At 41.2% G+C, this 24,518-nt stretch overlaps 1 protein-coding gene across 3 annotated transcripts in view; it reads left to right on the top strand.

Annotated features, from left to right (window-relative positions):
• The first annotated feature begins 275 nt into the window (after positions 1–275).
• Positions 276–24,518, top strand: part of spz6 (Spaetzle domain-containing protein 6) — a 32,877-nt gene continuing 8,634 nt past the window's right edge. The window contains exons 1-6 of one of the 3 annotated variants that reach the window (XM_022836743.2): positions 276–2,160; positions 12,376–12,574; positions 13,753–13,937; positions 16,813–17,038; positions 17,486–17,616; positions 23,069–23,183. In XM_022836743.2, coding sequence (XP_022692478.1) covers positions 12,404–12,574; positions 13,753–13,937; positions 16,813–17,038; positions 17,486–17,616; positions 23,069–23,183 — 828 coding nt within the window. In that variant the 5' untranslated portion in view covers positions 276–2,160; positions 12,376–12,403. Of the gene's footprint in view, positions 2,161–12,375; positions 12,575–13,752; positions 13,938–15,708; positions 15,756–16,152; positions 16,461–16,812; positions 17,039–17,485; positions 17,617–23,068; positions 23,184–24,518 lie in introns of those variants that run through there. The other 2 variants (XM_086969126.1, XM_022836744.2) reach the window with 2 other exon arrangements.

Genomic DNA, 24,518 nt, shown 5'->3' with positions numbered 1-24,518 from the left:
AGTCAAGAGTGCGTCAGAGACTTGGTAAAAGACTGGTGCAGTGCGTCGAAAATTGCGGGACCACTCATAGTCGCCCGTGTAGCAGGATACGTTTGTCCTGTCGCTGCGCCCTCTCTTCTTTTGCTTCCTTTTCGTGGAACTTTTTTGACGGACCTTCTCTTCTCGCCAACTTTAGACATTAGCGAGGTATCTTTCCCCTGAACGCCGTCGTTCCATCCCCTTTCCACGGGAAGCCGATGCGGTGATACAGCAGTAGCAGCAAAGCCAATAGGAACCCGGACTTTAACGCCGAGTCAGGCCGACACCGAACAACATCCAGAAGAAAATTTGGAAGCGCTGCGCGCACAGTAACGACTTAACACTGGACTTGTCTTAATTTCGAATATCCGATCATATCCAACAATCAGTGCTACAAGCAGACTAAAAATAGTGAAACTGTGTTTATTTGGCTTTAGAATCTGATGAAAAGATCTCATCTATCAAACTGTAATAAGTAAGCTGTGATCGGCGGTCAAGTTTCGGTGACGTATGGTGAATACCGCTTTTAAGGTATCTGTTTAAGACAGTGCCTGCTATAGCTTGATATCGCTATCAAATTCCAATAGTTCAAAAAAAATTCACCTAGGAATGAGGAACGTTTGACTGGCTCGTTGTTTATGTTGTTATCGGCGGTCTCTATAGAGTGTGGTTTCGATTGGGTCTCCTGATTACTCCTTGTGTTTGTACCCGTGCTGATTCCATATACTGCTGCTCTAGATGTACCTGTCATTTTTAGCCGTGGAAAAGTTTACTTCCGAAACTGGAATCAGCAGCATAGTAAACAGACGCCGAAGTTGTTCGTCGAAAGTTAAGCATTCAAGGTAAAATGGTTACTCGCCCAACAGCCAAGACATCCCAAGATGTAAGGCGTAGTTTGCGGACCTGCGCCCTTTAGCCGCTCCTATAGGCCGCCTCGACAAGGCTCACTCTGCCATATGAATCAACGATATTCAGTCCGCATCAACTGAACCGTGTCCACCATTCCGTGATCTGTAGTACTGAATTTTCCGTGTCCTGTTATTGGTTTCTCTGTCATCAACTTACATGGCCGTCCCATCGTCGGTACGCAATCAGCTTCGTCCGCGCCATTACGTGTCTATGACCTTAGAATGAACTGTTGTCAAACCGAGCCTTCACAGTTGGGGGAGAGTTTGTGAAGAGTTCGAGCAGAGGAAAAGCCGAAAACGACAACGAAGTAGACGACGACAACGCCAGCGGTGGCGTCGCGGAGAAATTGTTACGCAGCAAGTCACTGGGTTAACGGTTTTTCATCCGTCTCAGATTTCTGGCATGCGCCGACATCAGTCTAAATAGGCACAGCGTCGTTGGAATCGATAGCGAAAAGCGTCGAACGCGAACGACAGACTACTGTTTACCGTATCTACGTTTTGTTGCTTCTGCGACTGCTGACTAAAGGCTAGCCCTCGAAAGCGTCTTGGCTGCAAAGACGAAGTGAAAGTGCTATTTTGTTCTATTATTTCTTACTTTTTTTCAGTCCGAGAGTTGAAGGGACCAAGCAAAAAGCAAACCGAAAATGAATGCTTGAATCGGAGACCGTTACTCGCATTGTGATCAGGCCTTTCATGCGTTCTACAGATATTATTAACACCACGAAATAGGACATTAATTTGGTAGCAAGCAGAGACCACAAGCCGTCCCTGTCGTCGTCCGTAGCTAGTAGAACGCTAACAACGTTTTGGGCCGAATAACAGATTACCATAGATAAGAATCCAATTTGCAAGTGATGCGAAATCGACCCGGATAAGAAGAGAATTTCTGCTGAAGACGTCGAAACATCTATAGATTTTCTGTGAAGCTGCGACCAGTTTCCACCGCTGAGAGTACAGAAAGCGAATCTAATTTTTTGTGTGCACAGATTTTATGCGAAAAAGAAAAAAAAAAAAGAAAAGATCATGTACTTTCGCCATTGATAACCTGTACTGTACATTCGTGTGTAAGTGTATCGGATGGATAATGCTGTGGTAGATTGAAATTAGTTACGGTTATCTTGAATCACCCCGAGGCACCTGGATGATACAGATTACGGAGTCGTAATATCACGAAGCGTAATAACGTAAAGCTAGGCTCGAAGGATAATAATTGACGAGAACGTACTAATCGGTAAGTGTCGATCAATTAACGTAATTGTGATTTGTTATTATAACTTTTTACAGTAGGACATAGTACACTCTTATCGATGAGGTTAAGCAAATGAAATCTTTCATTTTGATTTTTTTTGTCCACATGAACGACCGGCGGATTTTCAGTCTTCATTGTTGGCGACTTATCATTGTTACAATGTTTATCTACGAAGGGAATGACCCTCTTCACGCTGTGAAGAAGTTTTGGGAAGCCGCTACCAACTGAATGTGACCAACCAGAAAGAAGATGGGGTCCAAGTAAGATGCGTACATTTTCTCCAGAAAATAGGCAACAGCTTTTACTAACTGCCAAGCGACCCACCCGATCGGATGTTTTGATTTTATATACAGTCGGTCTGAGACAGTCCTGCGATGTCGAGCACCAGTAAATGGCCCTCATATGCCAGTTAAACTTTCATAGAACGAAACGATTAATTGAGAACCGTCGAGGTAGGTATTCTGTCGCCAGTTACGAGGAAAGTTCTCTAAAGTGATCGTTCATAGCCTTTCATTGGCACAACGAACAGATATTGGTTCAGTTCCGTTTGTTTGCCAATCGGCCATCTGGGCCAGCCCAGCAACTCTTCCATATCGGATATCGTTCAAGAAAGCATCCATTGACATGTTTCGTTGTTGATATTGTTAACACGGTGCTTCACTATACAGCTGACTGTCGTTTGGTGATGGCTTCTTGTGTATGGTATTAGCCTGACAGAATCGTCATGCGCCATTGACCAACGAAGTAGCGCTAAGAATAACCTCAACTGCATGAAGTAGGCTAAATGATTTGATCCTGAGCCGGACTCCTTGTTTCATTCCGATACATAATTGCATCTGTTGTTGGCCGGCAAATCTAGTAAGATTCACAAAATGTAGCTAGCTGCCTATAATTATTGCATAATTGTTTGTCAGAAAATCAACTTAGCGTTAATATCGTCGTTTATTTGATATACTGTGTCAGTGATGCGCGGTCGTCATAGAAAGGAGGAGCTAAAACCAGTATAATAATCATTGAAATCATCTTGAAAACTATCAGACTTAGTTGGTTGGTTATAATCCGAAATCCGTGATGATCCACCGGTAACGTGTTTGCCCATTAGACTTAGCTAGGATATAGTAAGAGATGATTTAGCTTGAAATTGGGCTAAGGCATATGGTTCGTTTCGTGCTAAAACGGGTTAGCCAGCCGATGCAATATCTGACGGCAATACCAGATGTAAAACTCGGACCCTTTATTTTAGGCTAATCGTAATCCTAGAAAATCTGCGCAGTCTGACTTCGTACAAGCAGAAAACGATCAGTAACAATCTTTATCAAGTATGATTCAGAATGCTTTATTTGTGTTCACTAGGAGGAATGATTGATACCACCAAGCGTGTTACGAATTACCGGAACTATGCATTGCCCACATTTTACCTCGAACCAATAACGTATATCTTGTACTCAATCACTGATAGACTAAAAATTTTTCATTCAATAACTCTATTAGCAACAGCATCGCCAACAGACAGGCCACTATCGTGCCTTTCAGTGTGTTTAACGGCGACATTCGAGGCGCGCCATAATCTGAGGTTCAAATCAGCGCCGTCATCAGTCACTGCAAGTAGAAAGTTCAGACGTAGAAGCAATCACTCGAATAGAGCTGAAGTGATTATTTGAAGAAAGGAAGAGTTCCATAGAGAAACGTCACGATACGAGTGACTTCTTCTTAGTTTATCGCTATGACCTGCACAGCCGCAAAGTGAAAACATGCTTCGACTTCACAGTCTGTCAGTCTTCATCGATAGCTTTCTCTAGCTGTATTCAATAACTTTATAAATAACCGTTTATTATTTGTCGTATTGATCTCTGGCAAGTGCTTATTTCCCATAAAGCCTATCGTGCCCGCACTTAAGGATAGATGACTATTGTATGACATTTAGCCGGTCCGTTATGCGTCGACAAAGGTCCGCTATGTGCATTGTTTGGTCATTAAAACCTGTTCAGATCTAAACAAACAACAAGGAAAGAAGAACAGCTCGAAAAATCAGGCGTATATAAAGGTTGAAGATAATGAGTTTATCGGCTACGCGGATAAGATGGCTGCTACACGTATATACTTGTATGTACCTGGTTTATGTGCCAATTGGTAACAATTTACGGTCCGCGATGAACGAGGCCGATATCAAGCGTTGTACAATAGTAGCACCAGCAGCAGAGCGATAATTCATATCTATGGAATGGATAGCAGAGATATTTTCTGGAAGTAAACTCGTTTTAAGCCGGCTCTACTTCCGATTCGCGGACGTTCTTCCGTCGAAGACGTGGGATGGGTCTCGCTCGTCAGACATCCGGCCGTTTCGATTTCGTTGGAAAGCAGCAAAACTTTTCTTATTGCCCTATCCACTTTTTCGTGTCCTGACAGTATTGCAGATGACTGTCACAAGGAGGACAAAAAAAAGAAGTCTTGACATTTATGGTTATGACCAATATTGTGTGCAACAATGATGACCGCTCGAGAGGTTGTGCTTGTTTCTTCCGCTGATGCTGCTATTATTATAGCGATAGAAGCTCCACTAGGACGATTAGTAACGCTAATATCCCGCGTGAAGAGGCGACAGTAACGACAAGATGGGGGGCGGCTTTCACTGAGTCAACGTTGACGTGATAGGGGATAGCAGCAAGACAAGAACAGCTATTCTAATTGACGAAAACAGGGAACACGTTGACAGGGCAACGGCAAACAAGGGAGCTATGCCGACTGGGCAACTGCCTCATGTTGATTCAATATCGGACAACGGAGATATTTATATGGAAATTGTATATGTTTATAGTATTGAGGTCAACAGATGGGTTCGTAAAGTAGGCCACAATAGTAGAAGCAAAAAATAAATGAATTTTTATTAACGAAAATGACTGGTAACAACAAAGCGAAATAGTTTTAATAACCCACGTACGAAAAAAAAAAAAAAAACGAAAATCCCAATCACAATCTGGAAAAATAACCACAGTAGAATTAAGCAACTCTGTGGGTTTTTTTTTCTCTGGCTGGCTGGCTGGGTTGGTTATTTACGAATTAGCTTTCTTTTAACAACAATACTTAGATGTATTGTTGTTACATGATGTATACAATTTGAAGGGGCCGAATTCGCTTATATGGATAAAGCACATATTAGTATCTTGATCTAGGACTGCGTGCACTGCTGTCACTGTTCTTCCGCAAATGAATTTGGCATTCGTTTATTGACGACAACAGTAGACTTAAAAGGCTCAAAAAGATTTAAAGGAAGGCCAGAATTGTCAGGGAATAGTTTACGCAATATTGGCGTAGTACGACATATGTCGCATTACTGAGACATCCATTATAATAACTAAAAGTCTTATAAACCAACATGAATCGCGCTACATGTGTAATAAAACGTTGCGTAACAACTGAAAGTTGGTTTGAAGTTACGTCGGGTAAGTTGAGTGTATATTAGCGCTACACATATACATATGCACCAAATAATTTTGTACAGCGGCACAGCCGTAGCAACTTACCAACAGTAGTGAATAAGTACCTACTGCTTAGTAAAGATCCAACTTGAACTTGATTTTTGCCAAACGGCACGTTGCAATTATTCTTTTGAGTGAGCTTAACTGGTCATGGTCTTCTTGCCAGAGCTAGACAACTCTCGAGATTGCACATTTAGTTATTTATAAACATTGTCTACATCAAATACGCAAACCCCGAAAATCAACGTTATGGCTTCTAGCTTGAGAGTACGATTTCTGGCTGATTTCTATTCATAGGCCGTGCTACACTCGTGTCAGAATTGCTTAACGTCGGCTCAACACAACAGTCAGGGATTTTCATTTTGTACTTTCTGTTTCAACTAAATAGGGTATGTTTCGGCATCATCTAGCCCCATTGGCCCAGAAGTTCAACTGTCGACCCGAAAACACCTCGCCGATATTTACCCACCGGCTTTAATGTAAAGCTTCCGTTTTTTATTTACTTAACCGGAGTGTGAATAAAAACGCCGACGCAGTTCATCCCTGCGGTTTACCTAACGTCTGTTCAAGATAACAATAAAATTTTCCGTTTTCCTGACCCACCTCCATGCTACATTTTTTCCCTCGAATAAACTGACGTTTGCTGCGACCATAGCTGGTCTACAGCGCCAATTTGAACTACTTTACTGTTTTGGAGTACTGTTATTTCAAAACAGTAGAAGTTCGTCGACGGCTGAATAGTAACTTGTTGGTCTTTCACCGCACAGATCTCGCCGACATTTGCGTTTTCGCTTTCCCGATGCCTACAAACTGGCGGATTATTGGACCTCAAATTTGCTCTAACGCTTCTGCTGCGGTAGTCAGAGCTATCGTCGAGGGCAGGTAGGAGACGCGTCACCTTTGGCGCCGCTATGGTGCGATTTATTCGATGGCGTTCAAGCGAGACCCACTGCGCTCACTTGGCATATTATCTATTTCCCTGATAGTAGCAGTGTCAGTGATTTCGTTGTTGCTGTTGTTAACCGTTGCGCCCAAATTGGCATTCCAAGCAAAAATAACCCTCTGAGCCCGATCTTCAACGAAACGTGATTGCAGTCCACAACACAGGCTTTATACGACTGGAGTAAAGATGTCGAAGAGCGTCGTGGCAACAATCTTCCCTACGCTTGGAGCGTATTGCCGTCGGCATCCAGAGCTGCCGCGCGTTGAGATCGTGGCCGCTGATAAGGCAACCCGTCTGTTCTTTTGAACAAGAACTACGTTGCGTTCGGACCGATTTGCAAATGAAGAAGCGCAGATGAAGTGAAGAACTGATCGCCAGCTAATGCGCGTTAATTCAAAAAAAGGCGGCATGTTTCTGTACAGAAACATGAGTGCATGCGCAGTTCGGAAATAGCTTTCGGCTGCTGGGAAACAGAATAAATGCACTGGAGGTTAGGCAGGTAGTACACCGCTTCCGTAGCAGTAATGCTCGCAGCAAGACCCTCACAGACTCCAGATTTTCAGTTGCGAGGTACTCGGCGTACTCGAAGCCCGGAGAAGGGTCAAAAATCTCTAAATACACTAATTCAGGAGAGAACGGCCACAAAAATGGAAGAAAGAAGACCTTGAGAAGACTTTCGCGAAGATGGCTGAGTTTTTTTCTTATTGATTTAGTCGTTTAGATAATTAGCTATGATCTGAAGATTTTCTACGATAATTGTTTTTATCATTGCATCCTCCACAGGGATGGGACTCTTAATTACACAAGATTGATTCCGAAGCCTTTAACTATGGCATATGAGGTAATTTGAATTTTACAATTGTCGGGGATCGACACCTGAGTTATTCATTCATTTCAGAGCTGGCCTTAACACACACATCTGTTTACTTTTCGGTTATACGGTACGTACGATATGCTACTTGATGCTACAATTTAAAATAATCTTTAAAGCAAATACTAAATAATTGTAAACCCTCAAATAATAAATAAGCTTGTAATTTTTAACAAAATAGGGATTTAGATTTCTCAGACGGACTAATAATTACTGATATGCTAATTCATTAAACAGCGAGTTCATATATGTGTATGGATATCAAGTTGGTGCGGAAAGTAACTTCGACACTTTTAGACTGTGAAAACTTGACGCCTTTACTCTGAGAGCTTTTCTAGAGTTGTAGAAAAATTTGCATCTTGCTTAGGTTTGTTAGTAGCGGATTTTTTTGCTATTAAATCATGAAACTAACGAATTGCTCCTTACTGTTTATCTTAAATCACCACCAGAGGAAACGCAGCTGAAAAACGAGGGTTATATGCGACACTGAATACAAATGGGCAGTACCTGAACGCACTTGTGAAAAGGGTTGGTTCAAAAGAGTTGGTTCGGAATTTGGAATATGGATTCGAACTTATTACCGCTACGGTTAAACGGGCAGGGCTCAACTCAAGGCTGTCTTGCATCAAAGATCAATCCAGCTTGGGCTAATCAGCACACTGAAAAACTGTTTGCCCAGCGAAGATTTAGCCACCGATCTGGCCTGAACTACAGCCTGCACTTTTAAATGAGGACATTTTAAAGGCAAGAAAGTACGTCTTACGCGAAATCTCGGTACCAAAGGATTGAACGTATGTATATCGCTGCTCGAATGGTGTGATCGAAATCGGGAAAGGGAGATATGTGCCTTACGACAACCTTTAAGGACAGCTTAACGTTAGGATTATGGATTACCTATGTACGGCATTACAATAGAACTTACAGAATTTGGTAGTATCTAAAGGAGATAGTTTTCTAACAATAATGAAACTATGAACCCTAACTACAACTTGGCTGTATGCGTCGTAGTCTGTCAAATACATGGCAGTATAAAGGTTCTACGGCGCCTAGAGTCGTCATACTGTAGCACAACACTGAAAAATACCGAATGACGAAATTACGTTTTGGTCCACAGAATATAACACTACATAATTAAAAATTATTATAGACCAGTTATAAGCCTAAGACTTTTCGGTATATGGAAACGTTTTCTTGTACTGTTATATTTTATTATCAAACATATAACCCGTTATCCTGTGAGTAGACGATTCATTGAAAAAATTAGAACTGGATGTTTAAAGATTAAACGTTTCGATTTATCTCAGGAATTGCATTGGTATGGCTTTAAATAAAGTTACAGGTCTACAACTTGTCAATCTTGTCGGGATTCTGTTACACGATTTTCTATTCAGATCCCCTTGAATACTTTTCTTCTAAGCAAGCTGCTTATAACGCTATCCATCTTCAGTCTGGTTCTTCGTGGCGGTAACAGCAGGTTCCAGATCCACTACCAGACTCATCGATGAGAATTTCCTGCTGTTGCGTGTTCATTGAAGCTTCACTGTTCGCCTATACGATGCAATGAGATTCGCGATCACGTGCATCTCACTCTGCGAGTTACCTACGAAGCATTCGCTCTATTTAAATCTTGGATGCCATTGGCATCGAACTATGTCCTGACACAAAAATGAGACACGTTGCAGGCCATCGAAACGTTTGTTTCATCCTCAACTAAAGGCTAGGTGGGCAGCTGCAATCTGCGTGAACTCCAATATTACTAATGGCATTACTAATTCGCCCAAAAACGAGAGTAACGTGTTGAACCAGAGGGCCTTGTATTACGATGAAGAATGCCCTTCGGAAATCCTAGGTGATAGTAAACACGACTTTATTCAGTATCGGATCGTGTCAAAATCTGACAGATTGAAGAGGAATAAATGCGAATGGACTCCCAGATCCCACCCATAGCTTTTCAGCTTCGCCCGTCATTCGTTTCGCAACATTTGCTTTAATGGAGTTTGCGATTCAGTCTTTCACTGGGGGGGCAATGCTTCAAGTCGGTGCGTTACGCCTGGGTTATCATCATCTGCTCCGATGGATATCTTTCTAGCTCCGACGAATGGGTGAAAAGTTCCGTGTCTAGTTTATGCTGCTCTTTTCATGTAAATATTTTCGTGGCGAGCTATCATCCCGTTTACCCGATTCAGGTAAAACCTCTCCGCAAGACTGTTTGAGGAAAATCGATAAGGTCACGTTGAATGTCAGTACACTGAGAAGTACCGATACTGATTTAAGTTACTACCATATTTGCACTGTCATCTTCAGCTTGAAGTTACCGATACAAAAATAAGTGCGCTATAAGTGGGCTAATTCATTAGTTGAATAGCCTGACCGATGGTTGAAAAATTTCAAATCGGAACCCGGCGCGTTGAAAAATCGCTGCGTATATACTGCAAACAGTATTGGTCCCGTCGTATATATTAAACAGTTTCTTAGTCACCGTGGCCCAAGCCACAATATTATATAGGAAAAACGCGACTTATAATAAAACTGAGGAATCTCACGCTTTAGTCGCTGGGTGTTTATAGCTATCTCTGCCTGAAGATGTAGAACGCTTGTTTGCACCATTATTGAATACGACCTGTTCGGCGATGAGGTGTCAACTGATATCATGCTACTTCCCAGTAATTAAATCACAGGTATTACGGTAAACGAACACTCCGTAAGCGCAAATATCAATGCTCAAGGTCAATATGTGGATCGAGAAAAATTCCTTTCTTTTTCTGTAGAACCCGTTTTTAAGGCCTCGTTACTGACGTATCTGCTTCAAGCCAACGACACCAGAGCTGGTCTATCAGCTAGCGTCCATCTTCTTACTGGGTGGTGGACAAACGCCTCACAACACTCGCTTTGATGATGTCGCTTAACTCGGTCAGCTTCTGCCCATAGATGGCCCCGGATGTTATTCTTCAGAAGCTTCTATTTAGTCGGCAGCCGAAATCGTTATCTTTTACTTGGTCGCCGACAATGATCGGCAATCGAGAGTTAGGTTGCTTGAAATTACTGCGCGAACTATATAAAAGAAACTATATGTACGGCATACGCGAACTATATACAAATATGTGATACAGCAATAAGTGCGCCTCAGCAAATATTTAGAAGAGAAAATAGTACGTGTAGAAAAAAAAGCCATTTTCCTAAGGTAAACTGGTTCATCGAAGTTTATTCTATTAAGTTGAAACGTCATGAAATTACTCGTCCACAGGTGGATCAGTAAGAAGAAAAGACGCATATATAGTGGAAACTTCCTAAGGGAACTCTCTGATAGCCGCACTAGCACTTGCCAACAATAAAGGTCGTAAAAATAATACGTTACTATACATAATTTAGCACAGTTGGCTCATTATTGACTTTAAAAAAAGAAAAGCCGCAATTTCATTGGTATACACAGCGAATTTTAATACTTTATATGTTGCCGAAAAAAGATCACCTCAATTATATGTCAAATATTTAATCATTTAGGAATAGGCATCGACCTAGAACTGACAAAAAACAGGAAATCATCCTATTAGTATTGCGGCCCCCCGCTCTACGTGCAAACCTTATGACCCCATGTAGAAGATATTTCTTCTCAAACAGATAGCTGGCTCGATCATTACCGAAATATCAGGTAAGACGGAAATAAAAACGGGCCTTATTTTAAACATATAGGTTTTCCTAGTTTCGGGGGTATGCTGTTCGGGTCAATAATTTTTCCGTGCCTTACATGATTTCTTGAAAATTAAGACTTTGCAGATATTTCAATTAGACCCGGATGCATCAGTGTCTCATAGCAGGGAAACATTTTTACTAGCGTGGTACTGCTGATCTGCCTAAAGCTAAAAAGCATCTAATGACTATCTAAAGAAAGTGAAATTCAGTATTTTCATTTTTCTATTGAAAATTGTAGCGCAGCTTGTTTAGTTTTTGCAGATTTTTTTGGCATAGAGTATGACCAGCTGATTTTTAACATAGCAAAACCACATTCTACTGATTCCGATTTAGACAAAATAGGTGATATGTTCAATGCATCCGTCCACTTCATCCAACGGTCTGCATTGGCTTCGAAAGCAACAACTTAAAAGGCGCTGTGTTTTACTTGCGAACTTTAACCACTGTAGTCTGAATGATCAGAGGATTGCCGTTATCTTCTGTACGATACATGTAGAACGAAAGTCAGCCCGCTAAGGGAAGTGTGCGTCCGCGGACTTTTACGCCAGCCGATATTCGCTGACTTTGGAACGCTTCCTATTCATTACTTAACTAAGCACGGTGATACGATGACGGGATACCAGTTTAAAATATGTGACACCTTAAACGATTCGAATGCCACCACCGTACCCGATAGAAGATGCAACATAGGACAAGGGATTTAATGTACATATACATAAATATATATATATATATATATACACTATTCTATAGTAGAATTGATATATTTAGGATAGGTTATGCAATTTTAAATTATATAGGTACTAAAGTCAAAAATATAAATACTATTAATCGAGTACAAATATCATGATCTGCAATATATTAGGTCCAACTAGGTTTCTTTACAAGAAGCGACTGCCTTTTATCACTGGCGTTTTTCTCGTTCCGGCTTGACAACGCACCGCAGCCCATCTTCAACGTATTCCTATTATAAAATATTCTCACTTTTGCTCACGATCTTATTCGAATCCAAGAATCTACCTATCCGGCCCATGATTTACTATTAAGCAGTAATTACTTGATATCGGCACGGTGTAGCGTCACGCTTATTCGAGTTATCGAGAAGCGGAGAACGATCCCGCTATTCATTTTGAACTCATTGATATTGCTCACATATGTATCGTTATGTGTGTGTGTTTGTGTGTGTGTGTCTGTGTATTTTTACTTGTGATTTTCAGCCTGCCTATCTGCCATCACGGATCCATTATGTTAGGTCACCGTAACCAAGGCTTCGAGTCAATGCCACCTCGAGTTTGTCTGTTCGTTATCTGCATGATTGTACCGCTGCTAGTTCAAAGAGCCGAGACGCAATTTCGACCTCGGGGGCCGTTCCTGTCAGAACCCCAATTCGAACAAGGATATTATTCGTTTATAAAGGTATTTGCCTCTTAATTACTCTGTTACTAGTCCTGACATTATACATGCATTTACTGCAGTAGAAGTTCCAGTCTTACAAAGTGTCACCCGCTGAACTCTAATTAACGTTATATCACAATAAAATGTAATCTTTATTATCGTGATTCGTCTAGCGGACGAGCGTGTGGTTCTACGTATTTTGACGTTAACGTTCACGATGTAGTGTTCAGTGTAAACGTCGGTTTCCATTAATTACCTTTTGCAGTCAGCTAGGGAGAACATTATATAAGCTCAGACTACTTCGACTGGTTATCGATGGCTTTACAGACGGTGAATAGCACGTCCTGCTCATTCAGTTATTGTGAAGAGATTCTTAGTCTGCTCACGAGCAGATCGTCTAGTCGTCAATTCATTACTTGGATATATATATATATATATATATATATATATACATATATATATTCTCATTTATATTCGCTTGTTCCATTATGCGAACGATAACTTCAACTTATCCGGACACGTTTTTCGCCTGTCTGCCGGAACATCTTTTTGATTTTTAGCAAAACACAATGATAAAGTGTTATGCTAGTTATAGCTGGTTTCTCTTCACGTGTCGACAAGTATCGCAGTAAACGCGTCTTCTATTTAACTTTCGTCAGCAGCAGTGGCTTCTGGTTCCGTGCTTCACTCATTTAACTTATCATGTCGAGGAGCGATCTTCGCCAACTGATGATCGAGTGACGATTGCAAATGTCCTTTTTCCCCCCTTCGTAATGTTACCCAGAGGTACAACTGTATAGCTGACTCGACCTATTTATGTTTTAGAATTTTGTATTCAGTTAATTTATCGTAATTCAATTAATTTGGTCCTATTAAGTCCATCTCGATATCACAGATTTTGATGTGGTACATCCTTTTTATCAGTAAAAACGCGCATCTCTACTTAGAACTCAATTCGAAAAGTTTTAACACGGGGTATTAAGATTATTGGAAGAAAATAAACTATAATAGATATACGGGAACACTAAAATCTGTTTTTATTCTTCTCCGATAATAATTTTTCTGGAATATATGATAGATATTATTTAATTAACTGCTTTCTATGTTTTACACCGAATTAGCACAGTCACGTGAGTTTCTTATGCCTGATATAACACCACCTTTAATGTACGATACTTTTGTTACTGATAACTTTGCAGGCTAAAGATCACGAGCACCCTCCAAAGGTCCGCAAACCCCCGTACCATCGAGCTAGTTTTCGATGCAGTGAGAGACTTGTTGACGGCAAATTATCTCCTAGAGACACGCTCTGCGGCGATCTTAACAAAGGTGTCATACCCATTAATCCAATGGGTCAACGACCAATCAACGATCCTTATCCCTTGTGAGTCGAGCTATTATATTGTATTTTTTTGCTAACAGACGGCTAAATGACTGTTATTCTGCACGGAGAATTTCGATATATCTATCCCAGTACGCTAGATAGGTTAACCCGCAAGCACATTGTAGAGATCTTTTCGCGGCTCTGTCTGACATGCCTGATGCGTTACTTGCCTCTGTAGAGTGTTCAAAAAGTCGCTAGAAAACATAGCTTTTGATAACTAAGCCAAAGATCTGTGAGATTTTTTGGTTTGTGGGTCTTTCTTTGGACACTTTTTTAGCTGACTTCAGAGGTCAGGGTACACAGACCCGTTTTATTATGTTTCGCATATATAGTAGCATCTACCTAGAATGAGGAAAACCTTCTTGTATCAGATATGATCGCGTCGTAGTTCAGAAGGCGATGCTCGACAGAATATAAAAGATAACAATTTGTATAAAAAAAAAAAAGTAGACATTGCCTAATTGATTTAGTTATTGTTCGCGGAACACGTCTGGCCTTAATTCTATAAAATATGAACGTTACAATAAGGAACACGCAGTCGTTACATATCGATTATAAGAGCTGAAACTCGCGCCGTCTTATATAGACACGTAGGCTCTGACCTGATTATTTGTAATGGATCCTAAAATACGGACGTGTCCACCTTTGATGGACCCATATGGTTGATCATTTCCATGTTCACTAAAGATATCTCAAAATTTGTGCATTTTCGGATATCGATCATGGCAATAGTCCGTAAGGAGACACGTGCTGTAAATGGATCATGCAGTATTTATTTGAAAATGTAATTATTTTAGTTAGTTTGTACTTTTCACTAACCATACGAGTACAAAAGTAATATTCCTACTTCTTTTTTTCTGGCAACAACCAAAAGTGACAGAGGTTGTATTGGTGATATCTGTATCGACTCGCCTAAAAACTCCTCGGTTTCGTAAAAAAAATTGTCTCATCGATCGTTTTGGCCAAAATTTGTATTAAGCAGCCGTCCACGCTCAAAATAAGCAAAAAAGATAGATCTTCGAGGCTGGTAGCTGCGAAGAACACCAGAGCTGTCTATAGAGCAGAAATGGAACATGGTGATTGATTGATGTTTATGTTTACAATTCACAAACATTATACACGTGTCGACAGATGCTCCGAGATAATGAAGCCTGAAATAGATTTATGTTCAAAAATAGCTGCTATAGAACATACGTCGAGGAACATATATTTAATGAAAATTTCCTATTATTAGATTTTGAAACCAACCCAGGGGTACATGGTAGCTAAAAATTAAATCTGGACCGTGGATCTAATCATTTCCATATCTAGTAAAGAAGCAGAGATAACAAATCCTTGACCCTGTCAAATTATGTTTTTACTATAGATAAACTATAAGTTTTCCAACCCATAATAGATATTCACGAGTGCGGTTGCGAGGAGACACAAAATCGACTAACATATAGCCCACATAATTTTTCATAGCCTATATATTGGCAATTGTTCCGGCATTTTATGCAGGATAAAGAAAAGCCAGGTTTACAATAGAGAAAACTCAAGCATACAATTAAATACTCAATTTATAGTTGTGAAAAAAAAACGTCTACATTTGAAGCAGTAACCGCATAATCTGGAAGCCAATGGGAGAATAGGTTCGTTTTACCCTGTATGACGGCAGTTACCCACATGTGGCAAAGTGTCAAACAGGCTGACCTTCAAACACCTGTTGGACGGCTAAACGCCCCAGCGAGCGCGTTCTCTAATATAGGGCAGGATTTTCCGAGCACTTATTGGAGTAGCTGATTCGACAGCAGACGACCCAATGTAGAATCTTGCCAAGTAGGTCACTTTAACATAGTCGTGTAGCGGTATACTATATATCAGTATTTCCGAGTAAAGAGCAGCTCGTAGAAAGGAGTCAGGTTTAACCTTCTTCTACGAGCTCCTCGAGCTGTTCTGTCTCAGGTTGACAGTTACCCTTAGTTTCGACACACGGTGTACAATGCTGCTTAATTTCGAAAAACCTCTGCTAGAATTGAGGTTTTTTGCGCCGTCCGTTCAAAGAGGGTGCTTACCGTCAAGGGCAAATCTTGAAGTCGTTCGTGTGATTCTACGTAGCGCAGCTGGCATCGACAGTATGTTACGAGTGAATTAGAAAAACGAAACAAACCGAGATCGTCGAGTCTAAACGCATCTTTTCCGTAGCCCTTTATTAAGGACGCAATGAACTCCAAACGTGCACTCAACCGCAATGCAGTTTCCTTCGTCTTTTAGACTTTAACTGTTGAATCATTCGAGTCTAGACTTACCATAAAGAAAAAACAGCGTTTCTTTTAGCAAACGGCGCCGGATCGAAATTGTACTCCGTAAAGATAAAATTCTGCTCCGCTACCATGATCATCTGGCTGTGATAGTTGAAAAGAAGATCGAGTAGACGATCGTTACCCTCGAAATATGTTGGGCATCGCCTGCGTCGAAAAGGGTGACGAACTCCAATCAACAACTATGCATCACAATGTTCCCATGGAGCTTACGTTCGGCCCAGTATGCGTTTTTTAAGTCCTATACAGTGCGAAACGTTTCTAAAAGTATAGTCTGATTAGAATACACAATTAGCAGAAATTATTATCACGTCCTAGACATTCGGACGTTATCGATACGATTGAACGAATTACAAATGAAGACATTCAAGAAGAAAGCGTTTTGTTGTCTACTATCAAAAGCTGGAATAATTCCCCTGGCAAATTCTTCCACACTGATCCTACTAACCACTGATAGGACTAATCGACAACGTTCTGTACAAAGCAAACACTATCTGATAGATCGGTCACAGTTTTGTAACAAAACAAAACCTAACAACTAACTAAACAAAAAAGTATTTTTACATGCCTTTCAGTGAGCTGATCAAAAACAAAACCCTCGAATTTCTGTCCCGGTCTTTGCCGTTCCTGAAGCAGCAGAACAATCTCCCGAAAGTTGCACGCTTCGGAGGTCACGCAACTGTTTTAGGGCTCATGCCTGTGATACGCAGCAGTTCGGCTACAGGTCCGGGATATCGCTTCAAGAGGTCGCTTCCGAACGCGTTTAATTCGTCGTCAACGGTTCACATCAACAATCACGAAGTGAGCTATCACAAATCGGTGCCAATACAGACGCTTAAATGAAGCTTGTAATTAACGCAGATAGCTATGGTAGATCTCGTATTAATGATCAGGCTCGGGATAATACGTGAACAGCCTGCGCACGTTATTATTACGTAGGCGTTTACTGCAAAAATACGTTCTAGTTTCAACTTGGTCTACTGTTACGTCTACACCGAACAATGTTAGTATATGCACTTAAGGACAGTCTGCCAATTTAACTTACTAAACTTAATTGAATACGTTGCTGCCATCGAGATGATAACGTGGATCAAATTGATTCTTAATATTTAGTTTTATGAAGTTTAATTATCGGCGGCATCGTGCGAGATAGGGCATGACCATAACATATATTACACGATTGGTACGATTACATTTTGTGTAAGATGTTTTTTTGTGTTTTAATATTTCGTCGTTGATGTTTGACAGGCTACAGATCACATCGATATGGCATCAAAAAGCAGTCTGAGTCCCGATCTCAGATCGACTTTGTCGCGGGAGAACATCCACCGGATGCTCAACGCCACCGTTAATGGGCTTTGTCAAAACGCCCAGGGAACGTAAGCTGCCGAAACAGTTGAAATAACGAAATATAATTTGTTTGTGATCTGTCACTTGTTTTTCTATTTGCAAAAGGGACGTATTTTTTTCTAGAGGCGTATGAACATTGCCTCAGACAGATGCATTGAATCGATGACGATATTATAACACAGTTATGCTAGTAATTATAGCAGTCCGTTAGAGAAGTTCCCTCAAAGAAAATGTCATGCAGCGGCCTTTTACAAGCGCATCCACATCTATAGAATGGTCATTTTCTTAATTAGTTGTTTTACCCGCGTCAACCCGGATCGTTGTTAATGAATATTTACAAACTACGTCAATTATCAGTCCGGGTTTCTTCTCAACTTCCATGTCCAGGGATCTATTAATTTTTCATGTGGCAGGAAGGTCTGGATTGTCTTGCTTTACAATACCGTAGTCAAATTTGAAACCTGTGTAGGTTAAAAATGCCATAACTATGGATAACTCTAACGAATGTCTGACATATCTGGTCTAGGAGCCGCTGATAATCCCTATTCTGTATCTCTCGCATTTATAAAAAAAAACATATTGATATCAACCCAAAAAGTTACTGTGACAACTGTATGACATCCGTATGCGTTATGGTCAAGCAATGCCTTGGAGCATCCATGATCGAATCGGACACTCCTGAGACGACCCTTTGCCACATATATTGTACACATATACCTGTTTGTCTGTGAAATGCACGCCCTGACTTTTCCATACTAATTAGATCATAATGAACTTTATTAGCCAACATCAGCGGCTAGAGCGAACACAGTAAGAGTGAAACTTCAATGTAGTCCAACAGGCTTCTGCATCCCTTCCTTAAGAACTAAACATTATCTGGACGCTCGGTTTGTCTGTAAAAGCAATCCAAAGGTTCAACTTGATAATACTGTAAATGTTGCTGATTCGTTTATTCTGTCATAATATCATGCCACATCCACGTTTATCCTTAACTACTCGGCAACGTTACGTGTTCATTGGTTTTGTCTAGTCAGCCTTTGTGGTCGGAACACGCGGTTGGCTCTCGATATACATTTGAGAACTTAGAATTTTTTTCAGGAAACATTTTTTTTGTTTGTTGCCGAACTTTCACGTTTACTTTCAATATTTTGCACAATGCGCCTATGTGCTTCATGTGTAGAAAAGGGAGCTAGGAAAGCCGCATTGTTACATATCGATATTGTCCGATCGTTCTTTTGGAACAAAGCTATTGGACACTGTCTGCAAGGAAGTTAGATGGTCATAAAAAAAACTCTAGCCATCCCAAAGGTTTTAAAAACTGAGGAAAGTTTGCTATTGTTAGTTCACGCCCCGTATTACGAAATTTACATACCGTAGGGCAGTCCCCGTCGTTTTTCCTTTCGACGATGAATCATGTAGTCAAACCCAGCCATGTTCAATGGCGTAGTAGCTGCGCTTCACTGTAGTTCGAGCTTTCAAACAAGCGAAAGCCCTGCATTCGTCGGCAGCTGAGAGATTCGCTGACAAAAGTGGTAACAAAACTTCTTAAAAATTCAATTTTTTCCTCGACGGTTAAAAGGTAATGCTCTGGCTGAGGAACCGTGAACCATGAACGCAGCTACTGCCCAAAGCCGCTTAGAGAGAAACAAATAATCTTCATAACACACATACAAACACGTCTTCTGCAGGCTAACGAACGACGATCCCAATTTGGCGCAAAATGTTTCTTCGCGGCGAACCCCTTTATATAGCTGTCAATCGCTCATCTGGACCATATAAGACAACCATGGGTAGCTATCATTATCATCATTTATTTTTGTATCCGGATGTTTTTTCATTGCTTTGTTTATCTTCGTTAAGAATATCGTTAGAATCTCCTTCGTTCTCCAGCTATCCTAAATCTTGTCTACGCTTTCTCGTTTGCGCCATAAATACCTCAATTCGCATTCGGTTTCGTTGGAAGTGCCATCTACCACTACATATTTAACATATTGTCGCTGTTAATACGTAAAACGGAGGGGAAAACCAGTTCAAGTTTCCGACTTCAAAGGAACTTGAAGAAATTGTCTGCTCGATTGCTTCGTCTTTTTTTTTTGGCCGCCCACTATTTTTTCATTGCCTGTCTTGCGCCGGCTGTCTGCTCACAACAGCCAGACAGACTTTTGATTTTCCCGTCGACGGCAGAACTGAGAGTCGTTCGCTATTATCTGTAGTAAACATTACTATATTATCCCATGGAAGTGGGCAGTTGGTTCAGATGCAGACTTTGCTATTGGAAAGTAATGGCGGCCATTCTTAACTTAAACCAGTTAATACAGCAGCGTCCCGTCACCTACTTTTGTATAGCCCATTAGGATGCTGAGGATGGAGTCGGTATCTGGTACTGAGATCCCGGGACGTGCTCATGTGAAAATTATCCATGTGTATGCCCCAGCAATTTGGTAATCGCGTCTTCTATTTTCGTTTTCACCGAGCACAGGCTGTGATCTTCAAAGTCATCAGCAGCGTCGTAGTTGCACACGTGGCGCGCCACCGGTACTTCCGGTTTCAGAAATTACGCACGTAGATATATCTATAGCGAAAACGGCGTGCTGAACGCCCACCGAAGCGCCAACAAACCAAGGGTATCTAACGGAAAGAAAAGCCAGTACCGTTCCACCATCCTTTTTTCAAACGAAACTTCTCTGGTGATGACCACGACAGATGACTCGTAGCCAAAAACACGTTTTGCCTCAAACAGGGAGCCTGGATCGGTCCGCTGGAACGGCCCCAGCTACTTACCATAAAGGAAGAGACACTAGCGTTGTAAATATATCATGACTGTGCCAGCGAATGGCAGTGGCGGTTTTCAGATGGTTTTCACATAAACGTTTGTTGGTCGATCGACGATAGCTTCTCATACTAACGGCTTACGTCGCGTGTATATGGTCGGCAAAAGATTATCAATAATCTTGCAAGATAGGTGATTACGGAACAACATTGTTAGCCAGTAGAAAATGATCAGAGAAACAGAAACTTCTCGTTACTGGGAAATATGACGCATTCACTGGCTAAATGAAAAAAACAGCATTAGTGCTTTTACCAGTGTCAAAGCACCACTGTCAATAGAGATCTAATAATAATAATGGGTAAAACTGCTAAACACAAATACCAATTGATAGTAAAAATTCCATTATAGTTTCATGGTAGGGTCAGGTAATCGATAACCGATACAACGCGTAGTCCGAGTAGACGTTCGCTATTTATACAATTTATATGTGTTCGAGACGTTTGCCATTGGCCGGCCGTTGGGTGGCCGGATCAATGCCGTTCAAAGAACATTGACGAAATAACTGCAGTCCAATTAACAGCGTCTCAGCCTAGCACTGTCCTTATTATTTTGGCAAAGCAAGTGAATCGTCCAGAATTTTGAATATTTTTTGCAATACGCTAATCCCTTGACGGGTAGCGGATGGTCAGTGCTAGGGCAAGTCGCAGAGTTCAAAGCAACACCTAGCCATAAAATACACCATATGGTCTTTAGAAAAAAGTAATTTTCTCGCACGGTGTTCCATATATGGAACATTTGTCGAGATCTCTTTTTGAAAAAAACGCTGTGGAGCACCGCAGTGGTGCGTCTCATGTCCGCTGGCTGCGGTGGAATGAGGTACGACTGAGATATAAGGGAAACGTCCGCCCGAAATGAATATGCTTGTTCGTGACGGATAACCCAATAATATCTTAAAAAGGAAGAGTGTCCGATCTGGAGAAGCTGAGATAGATATGTGCTGGAAGTCAATCTATACAACAGGCAAATGTACAAACTTTCTAAAGTGTACATCTTCTCAGCTCGTTGACATCGACTACATTCCCGACAGAATTCGCGGTAGCGTATGTTTAGCGTCGTCAGCTAGCAACCATACGATTGCCAAAGTGCGGACATAGCTGGAAAACACGACAACTACACGACACCAGGGGCTTGCTAACTTCATTGGCATGAACAGCAACCATGGCAGAACTTCAAGGAAGCCAACTCTGCAGCTGACGTGTACGGAAGCGATATGGCGGCAATGAAATCAGATTGGCGACATTCGACAGGGTCGTTCGCGCGTCCTTCCCTTGTTGCGCATCCTGCAGTAACTAGTTAGGGCCGAAAGCCGGCCCGGATTAACGCTGACCTGCCAGTACAGGACGGTTCACGATTGATATTAAGAAAATACATGATCGTTTTTGACTGGAGTCAGACGGGTCTAGCCAGACACGATGAAGATCTCATGACAAAGTTGATGAATTCATGATTTCGGCGAACGGCCAGTTGGTGTTGGTGACACGTGTAGTGCAAAAGCGACACAGGCATAGGGTCCATCAATTTATCACGTTACTAGCGCTTCTGTTCAGTGACTATTGAATAATAATGGAAGCAAGACAGCAGAACGGTTGGGGAACACCCCAGCTAAGATGAAATTCGCCTTCTGTTTTAATCTGTTAGCAGTATGACAACAGGCAATTGGTATCATGGACGGGTTACTAGAGGAAACACCCCTGTGTGAATACAGAGGCAGTTCGTGTAAGTCAAGATAGACTTACCAGTTTGAAAATTGTTTCATTATTAAACTGCAAAATGAGAAGAAGAACATGTCGAAGATGCCTGATTGAACTTACGTATATAATTGTCTAAAATGCAGATAGAGAAACGTCACTAACGCCCCCTCTCGCAAATTTTTAGCTAGGTAAGCTCATTTAGCTCGTTAACAATTAGTCCAGCTCATGCTCTACTCCATATTTAATTGTCATTTGACGTTTGAATACTTGATTGAGCGTCCAAAGTTAACTGTGATTCGTCTGCGTCAGTGAGATTTGCGTTGATCTAATGGAAGACAACTGTAAATATGCACGTCGGCGCAAGCACAGAGTCCGTAGTCCTGCGGATACCTTCTGTTGGGGACCCTTCATAATACCTGTTCAAGGATTTTAACAGGAGGTGCTTAGCGTGGGCAAACTTCGACACGACCCAGCTAAACAGATTTTGTGTGTCCTCGTGGGATGGCGTATCGGTAAGGCGTTTGCCTGTTAAACATAGAAACAGGTAAGGTTGTCTCGGTTCGAGACAGGCACGGGGCCCGTTCCGCGCTACTGAAAGAGGCCTTTGGCAGTGAGAAGCGGCAACACAGAAAAAACTCACTTGTGGGATCGGACCTACAATTCGAAACATGTAGTTAGGTAGATTTCGTCTAGATATTGCATCGCTGAAGAGAAGAGCTCAGACATAACCTAATGCTCTTTAGTTCTTTAATATGATATGGGCAAAATCTAATTTAGTTTTAATCCTCAACAAATGGCGAGCGTTTCACTCAATTTGGACACTTACAGGGCATTCTGGTGTTCAACACGTTGGAGCCTGGCTACAACACTTCTGCCACAGGCAACCCAATGCTTTTCATCAAAATGACAGATCTGATTCATCTCTAGTAACTCGCAAACGTTCGTTCTTTCATTTTGCAGCCTGTGTTCCGTGATGAGTCAACTACAGCGACAGCGATCTGGGTCTTCCGCGGCGATGCTGAACGCCCTGTCGGGCTTGCTTAATCTTGCGGCAACGCCACAAATCTCCAATAAGGTTATTGTAGCAGCTTGCTCTGCGGCGACAGCTGTCTTAAGGGATACTTTTTTCTAGTGTAGTTGGCGATCGGATTTTTTTAAGAAGGTTGTCTTTTTCGAAAAAGGGCAAAATGATACAAAACGAAAATGAACGACAATTCGTGGAGCCCGCTGCTCGGCCGTAAGCTGATAACTTTGATGTGGCAGAATTGTACTTGACTTGCGTGATACCCGATGTTACCCGAATAAAACTGGAAAACACCCTAACGGGATACATACATTTTTTGAATAACGTAAAACGAATTTCACGAAGCTAATATTAACAATGATGTTTGTTAGATGACACTATATGTTGATTTTATATTTATATCTATATACAGACCATATCAGTGAGACCCTTTTAGTGAAACTCAGGAACTTAGCACACTATAAAGGGATTCAGAAACTGAGTTATTATTATTAAGAAACCTGTCGTCTATCAACCTGCGAAGCATTCGAAGGTTCGAGGATAAAAGTAACCGGATGGTTGCTTTTATCATCGAAGATCCGCGCGTATCAACTTCGTTGTTTATTTAAAAGACAATACCTACACCGAACATATACACTGGATGCAAAGTCACACAATCCTGATACCCGCTGCAAATTCAACCTAAAGTAAGCTTAAACTTTTTTCGTCCTAAGACAAGTTATCCTATCGCATGAGCTCCTCCTCTCTATGAATAATTTTCTATTCATACTTCGTATCAGTAAGGTCACTAGGTTACGGGATCCTATTAAGTAGTTTAATCGGACTGCTTCACTACCTTGCTCCTTTTTTTCAGTTAGCAGAACTCAGATATACCCCTTTAGCAATCTAGACATCTTCTAATCTTGTAACGGAGGTCAGATTGTCACACGGTAATTATTCCATGCTCCATTGCTATAACAAAACTCTAACTACTTGTGCCGTCGTTCTCTCCCTCTATCTTAAACTCAAGTTTCAAGTGAAGTTGAGGGCGGTTAGGATAGGAAAACTCGGCATTCACTTCAAACTTAACTTACATTCCTGGTATTTCACCTCGCTAAAACCTATTGTACGATCTACTTCGTCTATGCAGTAATGGGATAAAAACGTACTTCCCAGGGAGAGTTTTAAATGGTTTTTCAGTGAACTTCTGTAAATGTTTATTATATCTTCATTCAGTGCATAACGCGCTTTTGATTAATAAACCCGAGTCAATATATTACACGTAAAATTCATGAAGATGTAAATTCAGGCTACAATAAATAAGTGCAGGGCTTTCAGGAGCAGAATCAGTATTCCTATAATAAGTAAATTATTACTTAGTATTCCAATAGCAAGTAAATTTAATCA

Source organism: Varroa jacobsoni, unplaced genomic scaffold (genome assembly GCF_002532875.2).
Source record: "Varroa jacobsoni isolate VJ856 unplaced genomic scaffold, vjacob_1.0 scaffold_663, whole genome shotgun sequence".
Lineage (NCBI taxonomy): Eukaryota > Metazoa > Arthropoda > Arachnida > Mesostigmata > Varroidae > Varroa > Varroa jacobsoni.
This window is presented reverse-complemented; position numbering and strand designations above follow the sequence as displayed.